The sequence below is a fragment of the Alosa sapidissima genome, chromosome 2 (genome assembly GCF_018492685.1).
Source record: "Alosa sapidissima isolate fAloSap1 chromosome 2, fAloSap1.pri, whole genome shotgun sequence".
Lineage (NCBI taxonomy): Eukaryota > Metazoa > Chordata > Actinopteri > Clupeiformes > Clupeidae > Alosa > Alosa sapidissima.
In genome coordinates, this window is record NC_055958.1 from 32,236,324 (window position 1) to 32,258,976 (window position 22,653).

At 41.8% G+C, this 22,653-nt stretch overlaps 2 protein-coding genes across 8 annotated transcripts in view; one reads left to right on the top strand and one right to left on the bottom strand.

Annotated features, from left to right (window-relative positions):
* On the top strand, window positions 1-7,906 carry popdc2 (popeye domain containing 2). Of its 2 annotated transcripts, none has more exons than XR_006024712.1 (4): window positions 1-983; window positions 3,613-3,721; window positions 4,157-4,774; window positions 6,361-7,906. XR_006024712.1 is itself a non-coding variant. In XM_042068793.1 (4 exons), exons 1-4 carry the CDS (start codon window positions 490-492, stop codon window positions 6,441-6,443), a joined length of 1,122 nt encoding a protein of 373 aa, XP_041924727.1. In that variant the 5' UTR covers window positions 1-489; the 3' UTR covers window positions 6,444-7,906. The 2 variants fall into 2 exon arrangements, 1 of the variants encoding a protein (XP_041924727.1); XM_042068793.1 differs by having other exon boundaries at window positions 4,157-4,592.
* Window positions 7,329-22,653, bottom strand: part of pla1a (phospholipase A1 member A) — a 21,281-nt gene continuing 5,956 nt past the window's right edge. For 5 of the 6 annotated variants that reach the window (XM_042068648.1, XM_042068666.1, XM_042068674.1 and 2 more), the window contains 10 exons: window positions 20,788-21,004; window positions 20,258-20,435; window positions 19,982-20,090; window positions 12,092-12,193; window positions 11,723-11,815; window positions 11,270-11,455; window positions 10,394-10,483; window positions 9,392-9,500; window positions 8,821-8,976; window positions 7,329-8,712 (listed from right to left, as the gene is read on the bottom strand). In XM_042068648.1, coding sequence (XP_041924582.1) covers window positions 8,625-8,712; window positions 8,821-8,976; window positions 9,392-9,500; window positions 10,394-10,483; window positions 11,270-11,455; window positions 11,723-11,815; window positions 12,092-12,193; window positions 19,982-20,090; window positions 20,258-20,435; window positions 20,788-21,004 — 1,328 coding nt within the window. In that variant the 3' untranslated portion in view covers window positions 7,329-8,624. The remainder of the gene's footprint in view (window positions 8,713-8,820; window positions 8,977-9,391; window positions 9,501-10,393; window positions 10,484-11,269; window positions 11,456-11,722; window positions 11,816-12,091; window positions 12,194-19,981; window positions 20,091-20,257; window positions 20,436-20,787; window positions 21,005-22,653) is intronic. The other variant, XM_042068684.1, reaches the window with a different exon arrangement.

The following is a 22,653-nucleotide window of genomic DNA, read 5'->3' on the forward strand; positions in this document are numbered from 1 at the left end:
TTCTCTCTCTATCATACCTTTCCCTCTCTCAGTGACCAAGATCACTCACTTCACTTTGTGTGAAGAGGGGAGCAGGAGGTTTGTGTGTGAAGTATCGGCGAGAGTGCAGGAGGGTGTGGGAAAGAGATGGAAGGACGCCTAATATGAAGACGATTCCAGTGCGTCGTGACGATTTGTCAAAGGGGGGTTTTCTGCTTGGGGAAATTCGACAAGGAGTTGTTGTGGGAATAAACAAACACTGTAAATGAACAGGACGTCAGAACAGAACCAATGGGAACAATCTGTCGTCATTGCTGACATGTCGGAGATGTTTCACTGGAGAATCGACTGAAAAAATTCGGAGGACAAAGTCTTTTGGTCTGCTCACAGTATCTGAGCTTGCACTTTGATTTGTCAGTTTTATTTCTACTTCGGATATCTGAGTGTGATCAGCAGAGTGAACTAAAGTGTGGACAAACACGCACACAAAAAACACACACAGACAGAGACATGAGCGGGGACAACTCCACCAGCCTTGGCTCCGTGCTCTACGCTGAGCCATGCAACGGCTTCACCAACAACACGGAGGGCGCCCTCTACCAGCTGGGCAACACAGTGCTCATCCTGGGCTACATGGGGGGCAGCACTGCATATGGCGCCCTCTACATCTTCAGCCTGCTGGTGCCGGCGCATGTCTGCCTTTCACTCTGGGGCTTCCTGACCGTCTGTGGCCTGGACGTGTTTGTGTGGAACATCCTGCTGGTGGTGGCGTGCCTCTGCCAGATCATCCACTTGGTGGTGCGGCTACTGCGCGACGGCCTGGGCAGAGAGGAGCTGGCGGCGCTCTACCAGACCGTGTACGTGCCGCTCGGCGTGCCCGTGCAGGTGTTTAAGGAGATCACGGCCGCCTGCGAGAACAAAGTGTTGGCGCTGGCTGCCGAGGAGACCTACGCTGTCGAGGGCAAGACGCCCATCGACCAGCTTTCCCTCCTGCTCACAGGGAGGTGAGTGACCAGTGGGGGCATTTGGTTTTTATTGAAAAGGGGTTGCAGAAAGAATGAGCATTTATGAAGTCAAATAACAAAGGTCAAAGGTTTGCATTTATGCATTTTTTGTGAAGTGTGTGTGTGCATGTGTATTGTTTATGTGTGTGCTGTGCACCTTTTCAATCTAGTTAAATATACCTTCTCATTGTCCACTTTACAATGGCTGGAAAAATTGGTAAGAGATGGATTTTAAAACATTAATTTTTAACAGAAATTTGCTGATTTTGCTCATTTCAAATAAAGTGAGATCCTTCCTATTTAAACATATATTCTGAGTGACATGTTTGTGTGTCATTAGCCAAATCTAAAATGGCACCATAAAAAACTGAAACTTCAGAGAGACTCCCAGCAGGCCAATGGAAACAGGATATGGAGGGTTGAAATACATCCATGCAGTTGAAGGTTGTAAACCAGTCAGTGAGTGTGCCTCTGAGCTGCCTTTCCCAACTCCCTTTGCAGAGTGGGGGGTGCCTCTCTGGTGTCGGGGCATTTGGCTGAGGAGGGTAGTCAGGTTGGCACGATGAGATAAGCAGGTAGCTACGGGGTTGAACTCATAAAAGTTTACTTCGCGTGACCTGGGAGGGCAGTCTATTTGGCATGTGAAAACAGATCTCACTGTAATATACAATTCAGTCTATGATTAACAGTTTAATCCTCATGACCCGCCGGCTGGACGGTTACCCCCCTCCCCCACCTCTCCCCAACATTCTAAATCAATTGTATGCACCATATTGCTATGTAGCATAGTAATGTTATCCACCATTTCAAAGCTTTGGCTCTTGGGAATCCAAAAATCCAACTTTTTTCATGTACAATCTGTATAGTGCTTTACATTTTCAGATTAATTTTATTATGTCTCAATTAAATTTGATCCAAAATGCCCCCCTCCCCCTCCTCCGCTTTTGGTGCTACCCTGACTTCTGGCTGCAGTGTAGCTGCAGCACAATAAGTAGATGCAACATATTGGGTACTGAAATATTCACAAGAATCCATATAAATTGAATCTTCATGTTGTATTATCCAATATTAGTTGTACAGATGTATAGTTTATCTTATACACTCTCATTGAACCAACAATGTAAATGCAAAAATAGAGACTTATTATTCCATATTTTGTGTAGTCAGTCTATATCAGAACACCTGACATACAATCTAAATAGTCCACAAGAAACCTCAAAGTGTTACCTTTCATTTGAGACCAGGATTATGCTTCTACACAAAAGGGGTTCATGTGTAGTAAGCATTTGAGTGTCAGTATGCATTTTGGATAACAAAAAGTCCTATGGGGAGTTTCCATAGGCATTTTACAAAACACATGAGCATACCTTGGCAAATAATGGTCTAAAGCACTCATATTTTCATTATATATTGATCTACTTTTGCACACAGCCTCACAAGACCTGGTGCTAGGGCTCAGTTGTGTTTCTAAGGGATATCAAGTGACCCAGAGGGCTGAAATGTGGTCAGTTCAGAGACGCTTGTAATCTGGCAGAAAGAAAAAACTATATTCTAGCCTCTGTAACTCTGTGTGAGTACATCACACAGTTATGTTGACTGTTTCCTACGAAAACTACAGGTTCTCAGCTTTCTATAGAGGTCCAACATTTGATGGTAGGCCCCAAAAGAGGTGGGAACATTGCCCTTGTAAATAGGCACAGTGCAATTTCAGGCAAACACTTTTGTATTGAGATCTATGTGTTAAGATCAGTGAAAAATGATTGTGCATGCAATCAAAAGTATTTGATTACTCACTCAAACTTGCTGTATGTTTATTGGAAGATAATGTTTTTCCAAAAGCCCTCAGGACATTCTTCCAGGTCTTTTTTGTCACTGGGAATAATAAATGGGATGCGTTTCAAACAAAATTAATTTCCACTGTTCCCTGGATGTGAGTTTCCCATCAGCCATTGTGTTTCCCACACTCTGAGAGTGGAAGGAATGCCAGAGGGCCTTCAGAGAGATTCCACTGGGTTACATAAAACATATAGGGCTCTATTCTCAGGAGCTAATGTGGCATTAACCTACTATGAATGCCTGTTCATACCAATTACCAACTTTTGCGACTCATAGCAGTTCCCTCCTGAAGTTAGCCAGAAGGCCTCTCTAGGAATATTCAGATACACCAGGGTATTATCCACTGATTAGACTGCCATATGGCATAGGATTATATCTGACATTGTGCTGCTCTTGTGTGCACTGGGCACAGTCATCTTATTATCAGCAGATTCAGTAGGCCTGAGGCTACATCCACTCTATTCTGTTTTCATTTTAAAACGTTTCGTTTAAAATACAAATGAGTTTCAGTAGTATACTTTTATTTACTATGCTATCATAATAGAGTATAGTATAGTATAGTATAGTAACTATAGTTTCAGTATACTATCTTGTACACTACATTGTGTTCTATCTGTTAAACTGATATAATAAATGTACAGTTCATACTTGCCTTTCGGATGACTTTGCACTGGGATGGATTGCAATAATTTGTGTAGAAGCACTAATATGATTCCCTCGCCTGAGCAGCTCTATTACTGTGGAGGTCATTTGTTACTCTCTGCTCTGTCTACTCTCCCTTGTGGGTCCTCAGGATCCGTGTGTCACTAGAAGGTCAGTTCCTGCACTACATCTTCCCCCACCAGTTTCTGGACTCGCCCGAATGGGAGTCACTGAGGCCGACTGAGGAGGGGAACTTTCAGGTACCTATCGAATATGAACCTGCTTTTAGTCTGATCCAGGAAACATCTAGGCCATCATTCCAAACATATTCGATCATCATTTTATAGCACTCCACACCTGAGTGAAAAAAGGAGAGAAGTGATTCAGTAATATTTTATATATCACATTGCGTCACCAAAGTCAGTCATGCCATTCTTGTCACATAATGAAATACTTCAGGTACACAGATCTGGTTCATGACACTAGGCAAGTGTCTCTATTCAGGGCCAGGTGTGTGTTTATTCTTTTACACAGTCCTTTCATTTTCAACTTTAATTGATTGTAGCTTATTACAATCCAATTATTTGTTGTATAGTGTTTGTTATAATTCTTATATCCTTATTATCCTTTTTGCCTTTGTATTTTGATCTGACATGCCTGAGACTCATGACCTCCACTGACCTCCTTGACCCCAGGTGACCTTGACGGCGGAGGAGGACTGCCGCTACATCTCGTGGCGCCGGCGGCGCCTGTACCTGCTGCTGTCGCGGGAGCGCTACGTGGCGCGCCTCTTCTCCGTCATGCTGGGCAACGACATCGCCGATAAGCTCTACTCGCTAAACGACAAGCTCTTCGCCAAGTGCGGCGTGCGCCTTGACATCCGCCTGCCCAGCCTCTACCACGTCCTCGCCCCCTCCACCCAGTCCAGCGAGGGTGGCGGCGGCAGCACCAGCTCGGCCCCGCCGGCCAGCGGTAGCCACGGCGACCACGCTGTAGTGACCATGGACCCCTTGCCCGACACTCAGAAGCCCAAGTTGGAGAGTGGCGCCCCGGCGCAGGGAGGAAGGGCGCCGGTGCCAGGTCCATCCGCACGGCAGCTGTCCTGCCCATCAGACACGGAGCTGCCCTCGGGTGAGGACTCCACCAGCCTGGTCCTGGAGGACTTTGCTGACATTGCTGGCTCGCTAATGGATTATGGGAGTGAAAGGGATTATTTGAAGTAGTGGGAGTTCTTTTTTTTTGTTTTCTTTTTATGTTCTTTTTGAGGGGGAGGTTGCTGGATCTAACACACGAGGCCACTTCTTAGGGCTCATGTAAGTACTCATGTGCGGGCGCTGGGGGGTATGGAGGGGTGGGGGGTTGGGTTTGGAGTGTGTAGGACATGTAGTGAGGTGCAGGTGTGGGGTGTTTCTTTTTTGAGGGTGGGGCAGGGAATGGTATCAGGCGAAAGGGGTGCTTGTTTGAAGTGGCACATCCTTACTAATTGAACACCTTTCTGGCACCCCGCTACACGACTAACAGAGAGAAGGAGGTGTGTGGTGTGTTGTGGATGTAGTTTCTATGCTGCTGTGTTATCACTACCCATTTGGTTTTGTTCTCACACATTGTATAACATGGCTTTATAGGACACATGTGGAAAGACTTGTTTGCCATTTTTTATGTATAATGAGTCCAAGGCAGAGTTTTCTTATCTCAATATTCGCTTATGGACATTTTGTATTAAATATCGTCAGATAACGTGTGAAGTGTGTCTGGTAAATGTCCTTCTGTGTTGTGTGTGTGTGAATGAGTAAGTGTGTGTGTGGCTTCAAAAACATGAGAACAGGTTCCTAGATAGAGAAAGTGTTTTGCTAAATGATAAAGATGATCAAAAAATGACTTTCATTGTAGATAGGTAGACAGATGGGATTTAGTGAATGAGTATGTGTGTTTGTGAGTGAGAGAGGGAGGGGGTATGGGTGTTGATTTCAGCTCAGGACTTATTATTTATGTTTATGCGTACATACATACACATATATCTATATATATATTTATTTGTGTGGAGTGTAGGTTTCAATTCAGTATTATTTATTTTGAGTGTGTGATTGTGTTTGTACAGTTGCTTGTGTGTGTGTAGAACCGTGTGTGTGTGTTTGTACAGTTCCTTGTGTGTGTGTTTGTGGCTGGATTATAGGTCTGGAAGCACTGGGAACATCCTGGGAGGCAGAGCATGAATCCACCCCAAAACATGCCCTCCTGAAACATGCCCTTGTCCATGGTGTTTGTTTCTCTGTGTGTGTGTGTCTGTAAATGTGTGTGTGAGCATGCTGGGAAAAGGAGGGGAGTCATGTTTCGAATGGCTGGATTGCAGAGAGAGGTTGGGTTGTTGAGAGGTTAGTGATGTGTATGAGTGTAAGCCTGTAAGTGTGTGTGTGTATGGTGGGGGTGTCTGATGCCACGACAGCTGCAGACAGGGTTCCTCTGTCATTAGACTCTGTGCTGACCTTCAGATGTGGTTTGCAGTGGAATGAGAGCTCTGATAGATATGGGTCATATGGGGGGATATCTCATCTACAGCCCCCGAGAACACAGCACCATACCCCTCGACAACTCTAATCTCCTCTCTTTTTTTGTTTATGTTTATATACGAGTGGCGTCTTACATTTATATGTCTCCATGCTCATGCTCTGAATACCATTACCATATATGTTGTGTGCCCTTCTCATAATAATGAATTTGGGCTGACCCCGAAATGTCAGTCTCTTATGGCCTTGGTGCCTGCAATAACACAGCTCTGTATGGGACTAGCTGACTTTTTAAATGGTTTGGACAGTGTGCCTGTTGTATTAACAGCCGTATGTATGTTTTTTACTTTTTTAAACTGTGTATTTCTGAGTCCAGCCTTCTGTTTTCCCCACAGAGAGAGACACTTCTGCAGTCCCACCCGTGCGCTACCAGAGGGGTCGGGCTCCCCTGGCCCCCACCGACACTCCCAAACTGTGACAGTGGGTTCACCCAGCACATGGGCCGTACCATAGCCCAGATGGAGGCGGGGGGGCTAAGTTCCACACAATGCCCTCCGGTGGTAATACTCTGTCTCTCTATTTGCCTTTGTCCGAGTGACGTAGCCTCTTTTTACACTCGGTTTTAAAATGAGTCTTGGTTGATCGGATCTTAAGAGGACAGCGTTTAATACAACTGTAAACAACCACAAGACTCACTGTCATCTGATCACTCAAACCACTTGCTAAAGGGACTAAGGACACATTTGAACACATATCTTTTGTAGTATAAACCCGTATGTGTCCCTGACAAGGAGACCTCTAGCGGAAGTAAAGTAGTCAGTGAAGAAATCTAAACACAAATGGGCTGCCTGACACCTAGTCATGGACACAGATGTAAATAGCGATGGCTCTTAGTTGTCCACTTGTGATCTGATTACCCAAGATGCATTTTGACAGTGTAAACAGGGTCTTATGTTCTGCTCCAATATTCTTTGTCTGTCATTCTATGCTTTCCCCCATTTCTGTCTCTCTTTTGCAAAGTTTCAGTCCATGATTCTAATCTAAAACACTAAACTTCAGAAAATGCACACCTCATAATCCTCCAGCTGTTTTGTTATTTGTTTGTGCTCAAAAAACAAACAAACAACTGGTGTCTATGCACAGTCCAGAAAAAAAATTGAACCATTCCAGCCAATCAACAGAAGTTAGGAGGTGTAATTTGATTGGCTGTTGAGCTCAAATATGTACAACCTTTCGTTGGAATCGTGGACTGTTCCTTTAACTTGTTTTATTTCTCTCTATTCTTTTTCTCACTACTCCCTGAGAGGAAACTTTGGGTACCAAACCTCAAGACGATGATTATGAAAGAATGCTAAAGCCATGGTATGGGACAGGATTTATTCTGACGATGACAATTAAGACACAGACACATACTTTCACTCCGTCTTCCTCACGTCATTTAGACATTTTGTTTTGTCTTTAGATGTTATGTTAATATGCATATGATGATTCCACATTACTAAGTTCACACGTTTTATGCTTGAATGACATAAGGAATGGGAAGGGTTTGCTTGATGTAAATTGTGTCTAAACAAATTATGGAATTAAGGGACTGTGAATCACTTAGTAAACACATTTGTTTTTTGCAACGGTCTGGACTTCCACAATTCCAAATGTGACAGTTAATGCCTGTTGGCAGTTCAGGATGTTTAAATAGTCTAGAAAACAGACATCATAAAGTAGCACGTAAAAGGCAGAGTTTTATGGCTAAATGTGGAAAAGTGTGGTTTTTCTTCTTCCAAAAGGGCAGTTCTGTCTACATATGGACACGATATAAAAATGTATTTTTTTCCCCCTTGGGGCCAAACCGATGTCTCAATGAAGCGCTTTTTAAAGATGCACATTCTGAGCCTCCAACATTAAGCCTTCTGCATTCAAATATTAAAATATTTACAGAAATGACCAAACTTTTCTGTCATGCTCTTCATTGTCCACTTCCAACGATGACGAATAATGTATAACAACGCATGATGAAATCTTACACACATGCACACTACAAAAAATGCACACTGAAATATATGCTGAAGCATAAGAAGTGGATTTGGTCGAGTTAGCATTAGTGGCATGCTACCCTGTTTTCAGTTGTAAAACTCAATGACATCAACAGCAGCTCCTTGATAAGAAATTAAATCTTGTGGGTACAACTCAAAACACCCGGTCACAGAGAGAGTCATGTCTCGCTCTCTCTCTGTGTGTGTGTGTGTTCCTCCTTTTAGCTCTGGTTTGTGTGTTGTGAATGCATGCATAATAAGTGTGTGAAGCATGAGTATGACCCAGCTTTTCCTTGTAAATTGGCGAAGTTCAAAGCAATGCAGGGTGCTATTTGCAGACAAAGACTTTTTTTATTCTCAGTGTTAAGGCAATGATCAGTGAATAATACCCAAGTTAATGACTCAGGATGTGAGTTGCAAAAGCTCCAGCATGTGTTCTCGTGTGTGTGTGTGTGCGTGCGCATGTTCGTGCGTGTGCGTGTGTGTGTGTGTTCCTGAGTGAGTGTGCGTTTACTACTAGTGTTTATAACACTACTCTGTGTGTGTATATATTCTTATGAATAATGTTTGTGTCTATGTGTGTCTGTCATTGTGTGTTTCTAACACAGCTGTGTGAGGTGTCTGTCTCACTAACTCTCACACAACTGTACAAACTCATGTGTCCATGAGACCCCTCTGTTCAAGTTGATGTTCGTTACACACAGTGGCTTTCTGTCCCTAGAAGAAACAGGACAAGACAAGTGATCGATCAGTAGGAGTTAGTGTATGTAGGGTGTGTGTGTGTGTGTGTGTGTGGATATTGTAAGATTCACTATGTATACCCACTTTTTGAAGGGGAACTCGGAGATGCACACAGACACCACATGCATGTCCCCCTGTCTGAAGACACGTACGCCTGTGCTCTTCAGCCTGATGGAGTCCACCCTGCACAGGACCTCCGGGTGGCCAAACACACGCCTGTACACATTCTCCTTAGTGTGGCTGAAACACATCCCCAGTGCAGACAGTCATGCAACAACACACAAAAACACACAAACACACACACACACGGTATCTCTAAGCAATTCAGGAACTTTTGTAATTTTACAGAGGCTGCACTTCAGTGAATTTACACTTATTTACTATACACCCTTAGATTTGCCGGCAGACAGGCAGGCTACACCAGACACATAACTGAAGCATTCCGTTCGCAGAGCGTCTGCTGCAACAAGGTTCCTCTATAATCAGTGAAACTGGCTATCCCATACGTAATAGCTGTGTGTATAATTTGAAGAAAATTAAACCAGTCTTCTATAACTATTTCTACACTCTGTGAACGGAACACTTCAGTTACGTGGCTGTTGTAGCCTGCCTGTAGAGTGTTATATGATGATGATGATAGTGACTCCAAACTCACAGCTTGAAAGAGTTTGTTGTCTCAAGTCCTCCGATGGTTCTCAGGGACACCTCCAGCTCAGCACTTTTGCCCAGCGGAGACACCTGCACCTCCACCAGGATGTGATGGGCTACGAGCCAACAAGGGGATCAGGTGGGAGTCAGGTCAAACAAAACCTTCTCACAATTTCCCTAGTTAAATCTATAAATCTGCATCAGCAAAACGCGGAAATATAGTGGTAAAGTGGAACAGGATGCACATTTCATTATTTTTCTGGTTGAAAGTTGAAAACATGAAAACATTTGTTGAACAAAAAAAAGAATATCTTAGTTTAGAGATGATAAAAATATCAGGTGCTACTGTATTAGCAACACTATTGCGACTGTATACTGCTACTATATATTAGCAATACTAGTGCTACTGTATATTAGCAACACTTAGTGCTACTGTATTAGTAACACTATTGCTACTGTATACTTCTACTGTATATTAGCAATACTAGTGCTACTGTATATTAGCAACACTAGTGCTACTGTATATTAGCAACACTAGTGCTACTGTATATTAGCAACATACATTTTTTTTTTAATATATTGTGAGAATGTGTGCTGATTTGACCAAATTGTGCACTCGTTTTACTCAATTATGATTTTATTTTACTAGATTGTGCACAGAATGTAGTATATTATGTGTGCATTTTAGTAAATAATGGCTCACAATTTTGTAAAATGATGCACTATTTAGTACAATAATACATGCCGGTGTACTGAAGTGTATTACTACCCCCCCCACCCCCCGTTCGTTATTTTCATATCAGAAAGTTGGCAACCCTATTAGCAATACTAGGTTCCCCCCCAACTTAGCAGATGCCCAAAATAACTACCTAATTTACCAACTGGGGATTGTGCTCCCAATCACTGTGACAAGTGATGTGGGAAGAGGTGGTATTGGGGGATTAATGTTACTCAGACGTTACTGTGAGAAAACACACACACACACACACACACACACACAGGTACACACCACAGAATGGAGGAGTGGAGGTGGTCAGGAGATAGACCTTCTGCTGATTGGGGAGAGGGTGTACGGTCAGTCCACTGTTCTTCAGCAAGCCTGCAGAGTGAAGCCCGCACACACACGCACACATGCATCTAAACATAGCCTACTCACGTACGTATGTGCACATAAACACATACATATGTGCACAGACAAACACACACAATGCGCACAGAGATCAAAGGCATTTGGGGTGCATTAGGCTGAGAAACCCCATCAGTTTGACACTGTATCTCCACCCTCACAGATAAGCAGCTAGCAGGCCAGACTAACTGACTCTGGTCCACATACTTGTTGACCAGTCTTAGACATGTGAGGAATGGAAAAAAGACCTTGAGCAGAGTCTGAAGTGAGGTTTTGCTAAGTTACTTCATCACAGTGAGAGTATGTATTATGTATGTGATGACTGAAAGACAATACTGGAGGAGGGGATGTTAAATTGTGCTTAATACCCTGATTAGCATCACTCCTGTGTAATTTGGATATGGGGTCTACAATAGGTTGTCCTGACTGTCCAATTCTCTAGACTGTGCTCTGCTATAAGAAATTAGATCTCTACTATTATGCATTAGACTACTTCTGCAAAATAATGGACATTAATTATTAGACGTAAACGTGTCCAGATGGTGGTGGTCCAGGTGTTGATGGTTGTGTGGTGAGGGGCCTAATCTGGAAAGTTTTGTCCATAATTTATAATGTCCATACTGACCTACTTGTTTTACAGCCCAGCCTATTTTCACAAAGCTTACAGATCTCTACCATACATCAACACCTAACGAATATATAGTGTTCAAGTCAACAATCCTGACAGATTAGGCCTTAGGCCTGAGAGAATTTCATTACCAATTTGTGGACAGGTCCCGTCAAAAGTGGTCTGGCAATCACAGCAGTTTCCCGCTAAGAAGTTGTCATAGTTGGAGCAGGGGAAGCCCATGAGGGTGCATGTACCATTCAGTGCGCTGATGTAGACATGCAGCGCCCTCATGTGGTCACAGATCACATAGCCATACACTGGGAAATAAATAAGAACTGACAACGTACATGTTTTTCTCAGGCAGACAGAAAGTAAGAACTAAGTATCAGTTGAGTTATCATTTATACCACGAATGAATGAGACTTCCACTGTAAAAAAAGAACAACAATGCCAGAAGTCAGGAAGTTGGATTCCTATTCAGTTCAAACGATTAAAAACTCCTTCCTGAGAATTTAGGCACAGAGTGCCACACTCCAAACTGCACTAGTCTACACTTACATAGCTATACAGTGAAACAGTAAACAATTGTGTATCGAACTTACTTGATGCGAACCTTGAGCGAGCACATCCTGTCTGGTCCATACCTCCATTTAGGAAGAAGTCAACATGCCCAACAGGGATGGAGATGCCAAAATCTACCGCGTGGGTGCAATTTCATTTCAATAGGTCGTTATTTATGAATGGTGTTAATAGTTGTTATTACGTTAATATACAAGCTTCAAACTCATTATACGTGTCAGTAGTTATCAAACAACATAATTAATGACTGACTAAAGATAATATTAGTCAAAGCAAGGCAATGAACTGGAACTAATGAAGCAGTGGCATATGTTAAAATTTACAACAAACTATAGCATTTAGACGTGGTCGATGCAGTTAAGATGTGGATGACACTGGCTAGTTTTTCTTACAGTCCGAGTCTGTGTGGATGGCTTCAACAAACAGGGCATCAGAGGGGTCCAGGCGGTCGTACACGTCGTTCCCTTTAAATAGTGGCCCAGCTGGGTCCAGACCTATCAGAGAAGCAGTAGGAACAGGGCACTTAAGTGAACAGGTATGTCTTATTGGCTTGTACCGCTCTGTAGAAACACGCCACATGTTAGTACATACAGCAGCATATTTATACGTACAATAAATGTAGCGTTTCTACAGGAGGGCTTTTTTTTATGATCTTTTAGGTCACAAAATGTCTCTGTTCTATTCAGTGCTGGCGTTTTTTATACGGGAACAATAATTTGGCAAGGCATCTGAGCTACTTATGTGTGGTGAGGATAGTGGGGATGGGGGAAGAAGCAAGACGTTTGTTTTGGTACGTCTTGCCTCCTTGTACTCTCCGCAGCCTGTACCCCTTCTTCAACTTGTCAATATACAGCTGTTTGCTCTCTTTTCGAAAGCCTCATTCAGACACACACTCAAAACACATTCACTCACACACACACACACACACACAAAAACGCTTACTCATCCAAACACACCTACCGACTCAAACACCCCCTCAGCATACATAGCAACACACAGCAACACACACACACAAACAAACTCATACACAGAGCTGAAGAGGAGAGGGCCTGTGTGTGTGTGTGTGTGTGTGCGTGCGCGTGTGTATGAGTCTTTTGATCTGTAGTGACCCCTCATTGTCTGGATGAGTGTTTGTCCTTGTTCCGGACACTCAGCGGCCTGTTCGGATCAGTGAAGGCCAAAGGTCTCCACTCAGTCAATGGTAATGAGTGGGCAGCTTGGCATGGCCACAGAGGCACACAGCCAGTCTGTCACAAGGCTAATGTGTCACAGTTGGAGGTTGATAAGTAATGGGTGATTTATACCAAAAATAAATCTTAATTTCAGCACGCACATCGTTAGCGATTAGCAAGGTCAGGACATCAATCCCCATAAAGTGCTGATAGTGTCAAATAGAGCTGGGACAACGCGTCGACGTAATCGATGACGTCGACGCAAAAAATACGTTGACGCAAAATATGAGCGTCGATTCGTCAAGCATAACGTGTGCTGAATATTTTTAATTTTACACCTTCAGTGTTTTCCATACGTTGACTAATCTGTGGCTGGGTACCACGAAATCAAAACCGGCCACCACACATTGATGTTCTATGTTGTTGCACTTTTTACTCACACAGCCTTTCCTCGCCCCGCCCGCTCTCTAACGAGCCCGATGCTCCTCCTCTGCATGTGCATTTATCAAAATATTCACGATTGTTGGATTGTTGTTGCCACATAGAAGCACTGCATAGAACACAGTGGGCTAAATTGCAGTGGTGGGTAGAGTACTGAAAATCTATACTCAACATTTACTTCCTTCAAAATCTACTTGAGTAAAAGTAAATATTCCAATTGGACAAACCTACTCGAGTAAAAGTAAAAGCACTTCGTTATGAAACTACTCAAATTACAAGTTACTTTTCATTTTTGTATTGATGTGCTTGGATCAGTGAAAAAGACATAACAGGCCCTATTTTGGTGATCTAAAACACATGGTCACTTGCGGATAGCTTAAATACATTTAGGGGTTTGTCCAGTCCACACTCGGGGTGGTTTTGTTATCAAACGTCAGGCGCCTGGTGCTTAAACCAATCAGAATGACACCTGTCATTCCCTTTAGAAGCAAGCACTGCATCTGTATTTTGATAGTCAGTGGCGCATTTCAAGGAATCAAACTGAAACACAACTACCAAAGGAGGGAGAGAGAGAGAGAGAGAGAGAGAGAAGAGAGAGAGAGAGAAGAGAGAGAGAGAGAGAGAAGAGAGAGAGAGAGAAAGAGAGAGAGAATGGTAGAGGGAGATGATAGCTGGAACAAGTTACCAACTATTACATTTTGGTTAAGCAATCTACAAAATCCCATACAACTAGATGTACCGCATAGCGGTACAAAATATGACCGCCGCTCAGTCCTGTACATCCATTCCGCGAAAATAAATCACACTTCAATTTGTCTCCATATTTTACTCCATCCCCCACTCTTGAAACTTTTGTGTATGCTTGTTTGGCATGCCTGAGTGTGTGTGTGCGGCTGCACAGAAAGTACCCTACTGGTGCTGAAAAGGTGAATAGATTGTAGAATTGTTATAAAACCTTTAAAATCTCTAAACAATCACAAGTAGGGCAGTTCATCACAGTTCATCCATTGCAACTGGATTGATGAAAGGTCACTTACACCTGTAGGCTACATTGTATTTGGGAAAAGCAAAAGGTATCAGCATAATGTTATTTATTTATTTATTTTTATTTTTTTTATGTATTTTTAAACAAAAACATCTCTGTCAGTTCCATGCCGTTTTCAACAGCTATCAAAAACAAAGGTCATTTTTGGATGGATGGATTTTTTGTGAATGTTTCTTCTTCTACATAAGATTTTAGTCATCTTTAGTTCATGTAATACTTTATTGTCAATGCACAAATTAAGTAACAGTAGTCTGAAACGTTATTGTTAATGCACAAATTAAGTAACAGTAGCCTAGTCTGAAACGAAATGCTGTTTTACATCTAACCAGTGGTGCAAATAACTGACATGTCCAAATGGGCCTTGATGAAATGCATCGCTAGACTGTTCATACACATTTTAACGGGCCAAAGTTGAAGAGCTTTTGTCCGTTATTGTTAGTGCAAATATAGGCTGATTCATGTTCCCTTGCATTGTGTAACTGAGGTCCATGGCTAGTCTGGCTTTCATCAGACCAAGCTCAATCTTTTAAGAAATCAAAAAATAAATAGCGGGCAGATCAGGCTGGGTTCACCCAGCCTAGTCCATAGGCACCCGATATTGTTTAATTTTCCGATTGAGATATACACGCTCTGGCTAGTCTAAATGCAAAAATGCATCAGGGAGTTATGACAAAACGGTAACTAACAAACTAGATCCTAATAGAAAGCTGTTAGCTTCCCTAAGCTACAGGTAGGATTATAAGGTAGGCCTATTTACAACATAAATTGTCAATAGGCTATGCTGGCGACACAAATAAAATCTCCTTTGGAAACCAATGGCTTACGCCTTACAGTATCAAGCGGACTTAAACTGTCATATCGTGGCGAAAAGTTGTAATAACATTCACGCAGCTCCATGAGTCAAGGAAAGCGCGAATGAAGTAGCCACTTCTAAATGGGACCCACTACACAGTAGCTTAAGGTGTTTTGCTAAAGCAGCCATAATGAAATGAAGGTGTCATTGTTTGGATACTTCACACACACGTGCTTTTTAATTTCACAGACTACAACTACCAAGCTGTAATCAAAGCACATCGATTCCTCTCTCACACCCTGCACGCACTTAAAACAAAATAAACAGGCGTCTCAGTCTCACGCATGTATAGGCAAAACTGTATCAGACCGGTGTAACGTTGGTAAATCTTCCATTGCACAGAATGATTTTGTAGCACGTGCAATAAATGACAGTCGAAAGATACAAACAGTGCTGCTATACATTTGCTTGGTATAACCGCATTTATAGTTTTCTACAAATGCAATAAATCAAATGCCTCCATCACTCAACCAACGCTAACGGTAACATTACCTAGGTCCTTATTGATATTACAAGATGAACGTACCTGCAGTAAAAACCAAGCATGTCCGATAAACATCCTCAGATTTATTTCGGCTTCAAGAAGAAATGGGAATTACACTTCATGTGAATATCGTCCTATCCTTATTAGATGTTCGCTGCGGTAAATTACAGTCCTTGTATGAAGCGTCCATTGTTTTTTCCAACCCACTTTTAACTTCCAACAAAATTACGTCTCACTGCAACGATGCGCCATCTAGTGGACAAACGACTACTTCTCGCCAATACTGAAAATGCAGCCATGATGATGATGATGAATATTTATTTTGGCTTTCTTTTAATCCTACTGATTTTCATTTTTTACCGGGGGGGGGCAAATCACAAATGATTGATTATGAGCCAGGTTGATGTGGGCCCTTGAGACCAACATACCATAAAAGATTCACAGAGAACTGTGTCTGCCCTACCCTCCTTTCGGGGGGTCCAGTCCAGCGGGGGGGCTGCAGATGAAAACGAAAAATGACGGTTCCATGCTATCCATGTGGGGGTACATGCCCACCAAGTTTTGTGTACCCCGGTCTTTCAGTGTCCCGGGAATCCTTGTTGGTGTACGTCACTAAATGTACACATAAATTATTTTATTGTAAGGCCCCCCATGAACGAAAGTACACAAAACTTGGCATGCATTCAGAGGGTGTCATAATGATCCTACACTTTTAATTTCGTGCAGTTTTGACCTTGTCAGCCAGAGATAGAGATGAAAACACCTAATTTTTTGCTTTTTAATTTTTAACTAGGTGGCGCTATACATGAAATAAGTGGTAATGGGATGGGTTGACATGCCCCCTTAAGACCAACATACAAAAAAAAGGTGGACCTCCTAGGCCCTACGGTTCTCGAGATAGTCACAGAAAACTGTCTCCAGCCACCTACAGGCCAGTTGGTGTATAGTAACATCAATTAATTTATTGTGTGGCCCCCCCATGAACGGAATTCCACAAAACTTGGCGTGCATACAGAGGGTGTCATAATGATCCTACACTTCCAATTTTGTGCAGTTTTGACTATGTTAGGTCACAGATACCTTCAATTACACCACCTCATTTTTACTTTTTTGTGTTTAACTAGGTGGCGCTATACATGAAATGAGTGGTTATGGAATGGGTTGACATGGCCCCTTGAGATCAACATACAAAAAAAAAAAAAATGGTCCTCCTAAACCCTACGGTTTTCGAGATATTCACAGAAAACTGCGTCTGCCCTACCCTCCTTTCGGGGGGTCCAATTCAGCGGGGGGGCTACAGATCAAAACGAAAAACGATGGTTCCATGCTATCCATGTGGGGTTACAGGTCCACCAAGTTTCGTGTACCCCGGTCTTTCAGTGTCCCGGGAATCATTGACGGAAATTTGGGCATGCGAAAAAGAAAAAAATAAATAAATAAAAAAAAAAAAGAAAAAAAAAAAGAAAAAAAAAATAAATAAACTGACTAAACCTATATGACCGCCGCTTCGCTGTGCGGCGGTCATAATAATTGCTGCATATAATCAGCAAGTTACATTGTGTTGTCAACCCTTCCTGAAGCATACATTCTACTAGTTATACCAGGGTCTCCAACCTTTTTGGGATTGAGGGCTACCTGAAGGATCCAAAATCATAGGGCTACTCATTTGAAACAAACAGACCCTCACTCCTTTTTTGCGAGGGTGATCCTCCTAAATAATAGACCTATGTGATTTTTACACTTAAGTTATCAATATTATGCAGGCCTATGAGCCTTTATATATTAAGCAACTGAATTTTCATCTGATTCTTCAATACATCAATATCAATATGCAACACTGACCGTTTTTGTTCAGTTAGTTCAATTCAAAGTTTCCATGAGGAATCTGATCTAATTTTTTAAACGAAAAAAGCCATCTTTAATGCAATTAATAATGTAGATTACAAATAGCATGCCCACCATTCATAATTCAGAGGGTGTTTAAGTTCTGATTTCATTGAACAATTCGGTTGTGACATTCAATAGCAATCACCAACACCAGACTAACTTATGAAGACGCCTTATTGCACATCTGAAATCTCTCCATGATCTGACAGTCCTATTGGTATGCATGCCACAAGATTTTCAACGCTATTGCTACACCAGTAGGCTACGGAGGAGAAAGGGCCCGTGACCTAAAGCAATTGTTTTTCAGTCCTTGAACAATCATGCATGAACCGTATGGACACGGAATAGCAACAGAACTTTTGCAGAGATATACTTGCATTGGCTACACCAGATGAGCAAGCTAATATAGCCAATATTACAGATGTATGGTCTACAATTAAATATCTATTTAAAAATCCACAATGGAGGATGTTTTAGAGCGTGATCTGCAGGCGACTTGTTGGCTATTTTTAGAAAGTGCGCTGTGGGCTCCGTAAAGGCATCCCGCAGGCTACATGGTGCTCGCGGGCACCGTTTTTGGAGACCCCCGAGTTATGTCAAGAAATAGCCTTTGTTTCAGTCGAATAGCTGCTACAGCTAGGACTAGCTCGCTAAGTAGCACTACGAGAACCACTGATAGAAAATAATGATTTACCTCAACATTTTGAAGGCTGATATTGTTATGCTTAGGCTGACACATTCCTTTCATTATACTGGTTGTCTCCCTTCCTTCGCATGGGACGGAACAGTGTTGCAGATGTGGCCAGACGTTGACCATGGGAGTGGGGGCTGCTTTTGGTAGTAGGCTACTAGCGTTCATCTCTGCATCCATGGCGTTTCTAGTCCTCAGTACCAACGTAACAGCCGACTCGTCTACAATGTTGCAACCTAGGGAGGGTCGCTAACTGTATGCTTGTATTCCAGTCAACGAAGATATGTGTAGCCTACTTCTATCGAACTCCTCATATTAATGAAGGCCCAATGGGAAATGTAATTGAGTAAAGAGTACAATTCTAGTTCAAATATTTACTCGAGTAAGAGTAAAATTACAGCCTTAAAAAAGTAACGTGGAAAGTATTCGTTACCCGAAAAAAGTAATTTTTTACTCATTTGCGTTACTTGTAACGCGGTACTACCCACCACTGCTAAATTGCTATTAAATCCGCTTAGCATCGTGACCATGCTGCACAAATTTGCAGCATTAAAACTGCTGAATTAAAGTTAAAGTAAACTCTGCTAAGGTCTTATCACAACATAGTTTAGTCTCCTCAATGTACTAAGTGAAGTTACAGTATGCAATCAAGCGTATCTCAAAGCTAACGTTAGAATACTGTTTGGGTGTCAAGTTTAGCATGCTTACTTGCAGCTGCTTATTAGTCATGCAGGGCTCATTTTATTGACTCTGAATGTTTGCAAAATCCCGATGTAAATGGAAAAGTGTTTTCCAAGACTCAAAAGTGCTTGTCCAAAGGAGAAGTACGAACCGTTATTTGAACTAACTACTTTATGAATTGCATCCACACATCAGCAGCCTTTTAACTGTGTTAATGTTAATTGCAAGGATTCCCACATGAACGTCTTAAAATGACAGGCACTCAATTAGACATACACTACTGAACTTTATTGAATGCTACCTCTAAGAATGCATTACTTTGCACTTGTATAGTCTTTTATTTTGGAATCTTAAGAGCAATAACCATATATTGCAATGTTAAAGAACTCATGTTTTTTTTTTCATTCAGATGTGTAAATAAACATGTATAAGTTGCTATTAGTGAATTAATGGGGAGATAATCGAATCGAAATCGAATCGGACTGAAAAAATGAATCGTTAGATTAATCGTTTAAAAAATAAACGTTTATCCCAGCCCTAGTGTCAAAATCTGGATTGATATATCAAGGTAGTGTGAATTATTGTAAAACATTTAATTTTCATTGTGCAAAGTAAATTATACAATATAAGCGAGGATATCTTCATGCACTATACTGTGTTTCCTCTTTTTATTTACAAAAAGTGACGTCTGAGGGATTCAGCAGACCATATCAGCGATCTCTCTGTGTTGTTACTCAGAATGTTGTCAGGATGCCTGAGTAAAGCTAGTGACGGTTCCAGGCACCAGCTCAAACCAACAACTTTTGGTCAGTGTTGAACTTGAAACACGATCATATACCATACTAAATGCAAATTTGTGGATTAACTCAGTACACTGCATTTGAACAGTGATGGATTTGCCTATAGTGTATGCCATTTGCAATGAGAGATGAGAGTCAAAACCTCAGAAGACAACATCACACCAATAAAATAACATCCTGGGCATACAGTAAATTAATAAATACAGATAGTGTATATTTTGTGGGTACCTGTAATTCTCCCCAGTTTTCCTTCAAATATCGTTCCTACAAATCCTGCCACATGGGCTCCAAGGCTCACGCCGATGAAGTGGAAGGACTCCAGCGTGCTCCCATGGTTCTGAGAGAGTAGGACAAACACACAAAACAAAAAACATGTTAAACAAACAACAAACAGGCAGAGCAACTATAGCAGGTATACTGCAGATACGCTCTGAATAATATAATGTATGTTGAATTCTATTATTTTCCATTTGTTTATTATCAGAGGGGGTTATGTGGTCTTACTCTGAGATGGTTGATCATAACTGAGATCTCTATGGCAATCTCCTTGTAATTCTCCACGACCCGGTTGTAGGCGAAGGAGGCGCTGTAGATCCAGTCCACCACCAGAACATTCGCATCCTCGACCCTGAGCAAGGCCTGTGCCAGAGCACTCACCCAGGACGGCTTACTGCCCAGGGCCCTGAGAGAGAGAGAGAGAGAGAGAGAGAGAGAGAGAGAGAGAGAGAGAGAGAGAGAGAGAGAGAGAGAGAGAGAGGACAGGAAGAAAGGAGAGGGGGGAGAAGAAATAGAAAAAAGAAGGGAGAGAAAAACAGAGAGAAGGAGCAGACAGTGAAAAAAAAAAAAAAAAAAAAAAAAGGGAGAGATTGACAGAGGTTAACTTGGACACAAAGAACTCAAAAGTAACCCGAAAGAGGAGACATAGAACACAAACAAGACCTGCATCCCCCTCACAGTCTGTGGGCCAAACTATTCTCAAACACCCTGCACACACACACACACACACACACACACAGCTCCCTGCCCTTTCTCACCTGAACCCATGGATGAGGACTTTGGTGGGGAGGGAGGTGTTGAAGTCCGTGGTGGAGTGTGTTTCATTCAGTGAGTCAGGCGTAAACAGGTTGGCACAGTTGGTGTTGTGGCGTGTGAGCAGCAGGTACTGCACCTGCAGCTTGGCCCCCTGCCTGTACTCCAGCCAGGTGGTGTTGTGTAGGTCATCACATTCAGGTTTGGGTGCTTCAGTGCCACCTGTTGGATGGGAGGACATATATCAACAACGGAAGCCTGATAAAGTTGTCCAGTTCTTCATGTGCAGCATAATTATTTTTGATTCATCATTATCATATAATGCTTCATTTTCATTTGCTTTGATGAGGAAACAAAACCTTTTATAAGTAGACCTACAGTAAAGTTATTTTGGTCAAGACCAGATTAGCGCAGTGCTAGCAGAGTAGGCACTGATTAGGCCTAAATCTTAAACAAATACCACTTTGTTTTCCACTCTGAGAAGAAATAAATGACCATTTTCACTGCCACGGTAATGCCTCTTAGCTGTTTCTTTTATAAAGTAAATAAACAGTACAGTAGGGAAGTGCCCTTGTTTACAACTTCTATAGATGCAGTGTGCTGCTGTGGACTAATGATGAGGGAGACACAGGTCAGTCTTAGCCCCCTTCCTCACATGTACTCCACTTTTGTGCAGACATGGGCAGTATTTTAATTAGATGTATTTCAAATATGTATTTAATTACTTTAGCATATGTTTTAATTTGTATTTTGCAGGATTGGGAAAAACAAATGTAGTTTGTAACAAAATACTTTGAAGGATTGTAATTTAGGAGTATTTTAAATACTTAAGAAAAATCTGTCATTTAATCTGTCATAAATTTCATCACTCAGTTAAATAATACTACCTATAACCATGACAGTAAGCTCTGCTTATCATAGTCCGGGATCCAAAGGCCAGAATGATGCGGATAATGGAACTCTTGAAAGGGTCTTATATGGACCCTTTCAAGAGAGTTCCATTATCAGCATCATAGTTGGCCCCACAAGGCTTCCTTTTTAACATTCCATATGTTATCTTAATGCAGAGGAAGTAGATTGGGGCCCAAATAGAACGTTCAAGCATTGTTTTTGTTTTTATTGTTGAAAGGGTCTATATTCAGCTGTAAAGTTGACCTAAACAGCGATTTGTCCATAAAAATGCTAATTTCACTACTCTTTTGGACGGACAGCATGAAATGTAGTCTTGCAGTAGTATTAGTGTTAGATCCAACTTTTCTCTTTTATGATCCTCTCTGAACATCTTTTAAGTTGTAAAAAATTAAAAGAAATGCGGGTAGTTTTGTGGGTAGTTCACTTCCCAGACAAGAAGCCTGATCTATTAGCCAGTGGTGGACATTACTTGAGTACATTTACTCAATTACTGTACTTAAGTCGCTTTTTCATGTATCATACTCGAGTATTTTAATGTTGTTAAACTTTTTACTTTTACTCCAGTACGTTTTGAGGCCAAATATCTTACTTTTTACTCCACTACATGTTTTGACAGCTGAAGTACAGCTGAAGTTCCTTTTGGAAAAAAGACTGTCCAAATACATGTGTACTTACATGTATATTTTCTATTAAGTGAGCTAGGCTTTAAATAATGGTGTTGCCTAACCTATGTTATTGTCATATCCACTATTTACTGTACCTTGTTGACCCCTTTTCACAATATTGATGTTACCATAACTAGCCTCTTGATGCCATCGAGCAAATGATAGACAATGACAGACAATCTGACATCTTGATTTGGTCTGACAAAGGAAAATGTGGTTACTTTGAAGTATCTAAGATATCACATTAGTTTGTTTTTAGTTCTTTCTACATACAACAATTATTAGCTGATTTTG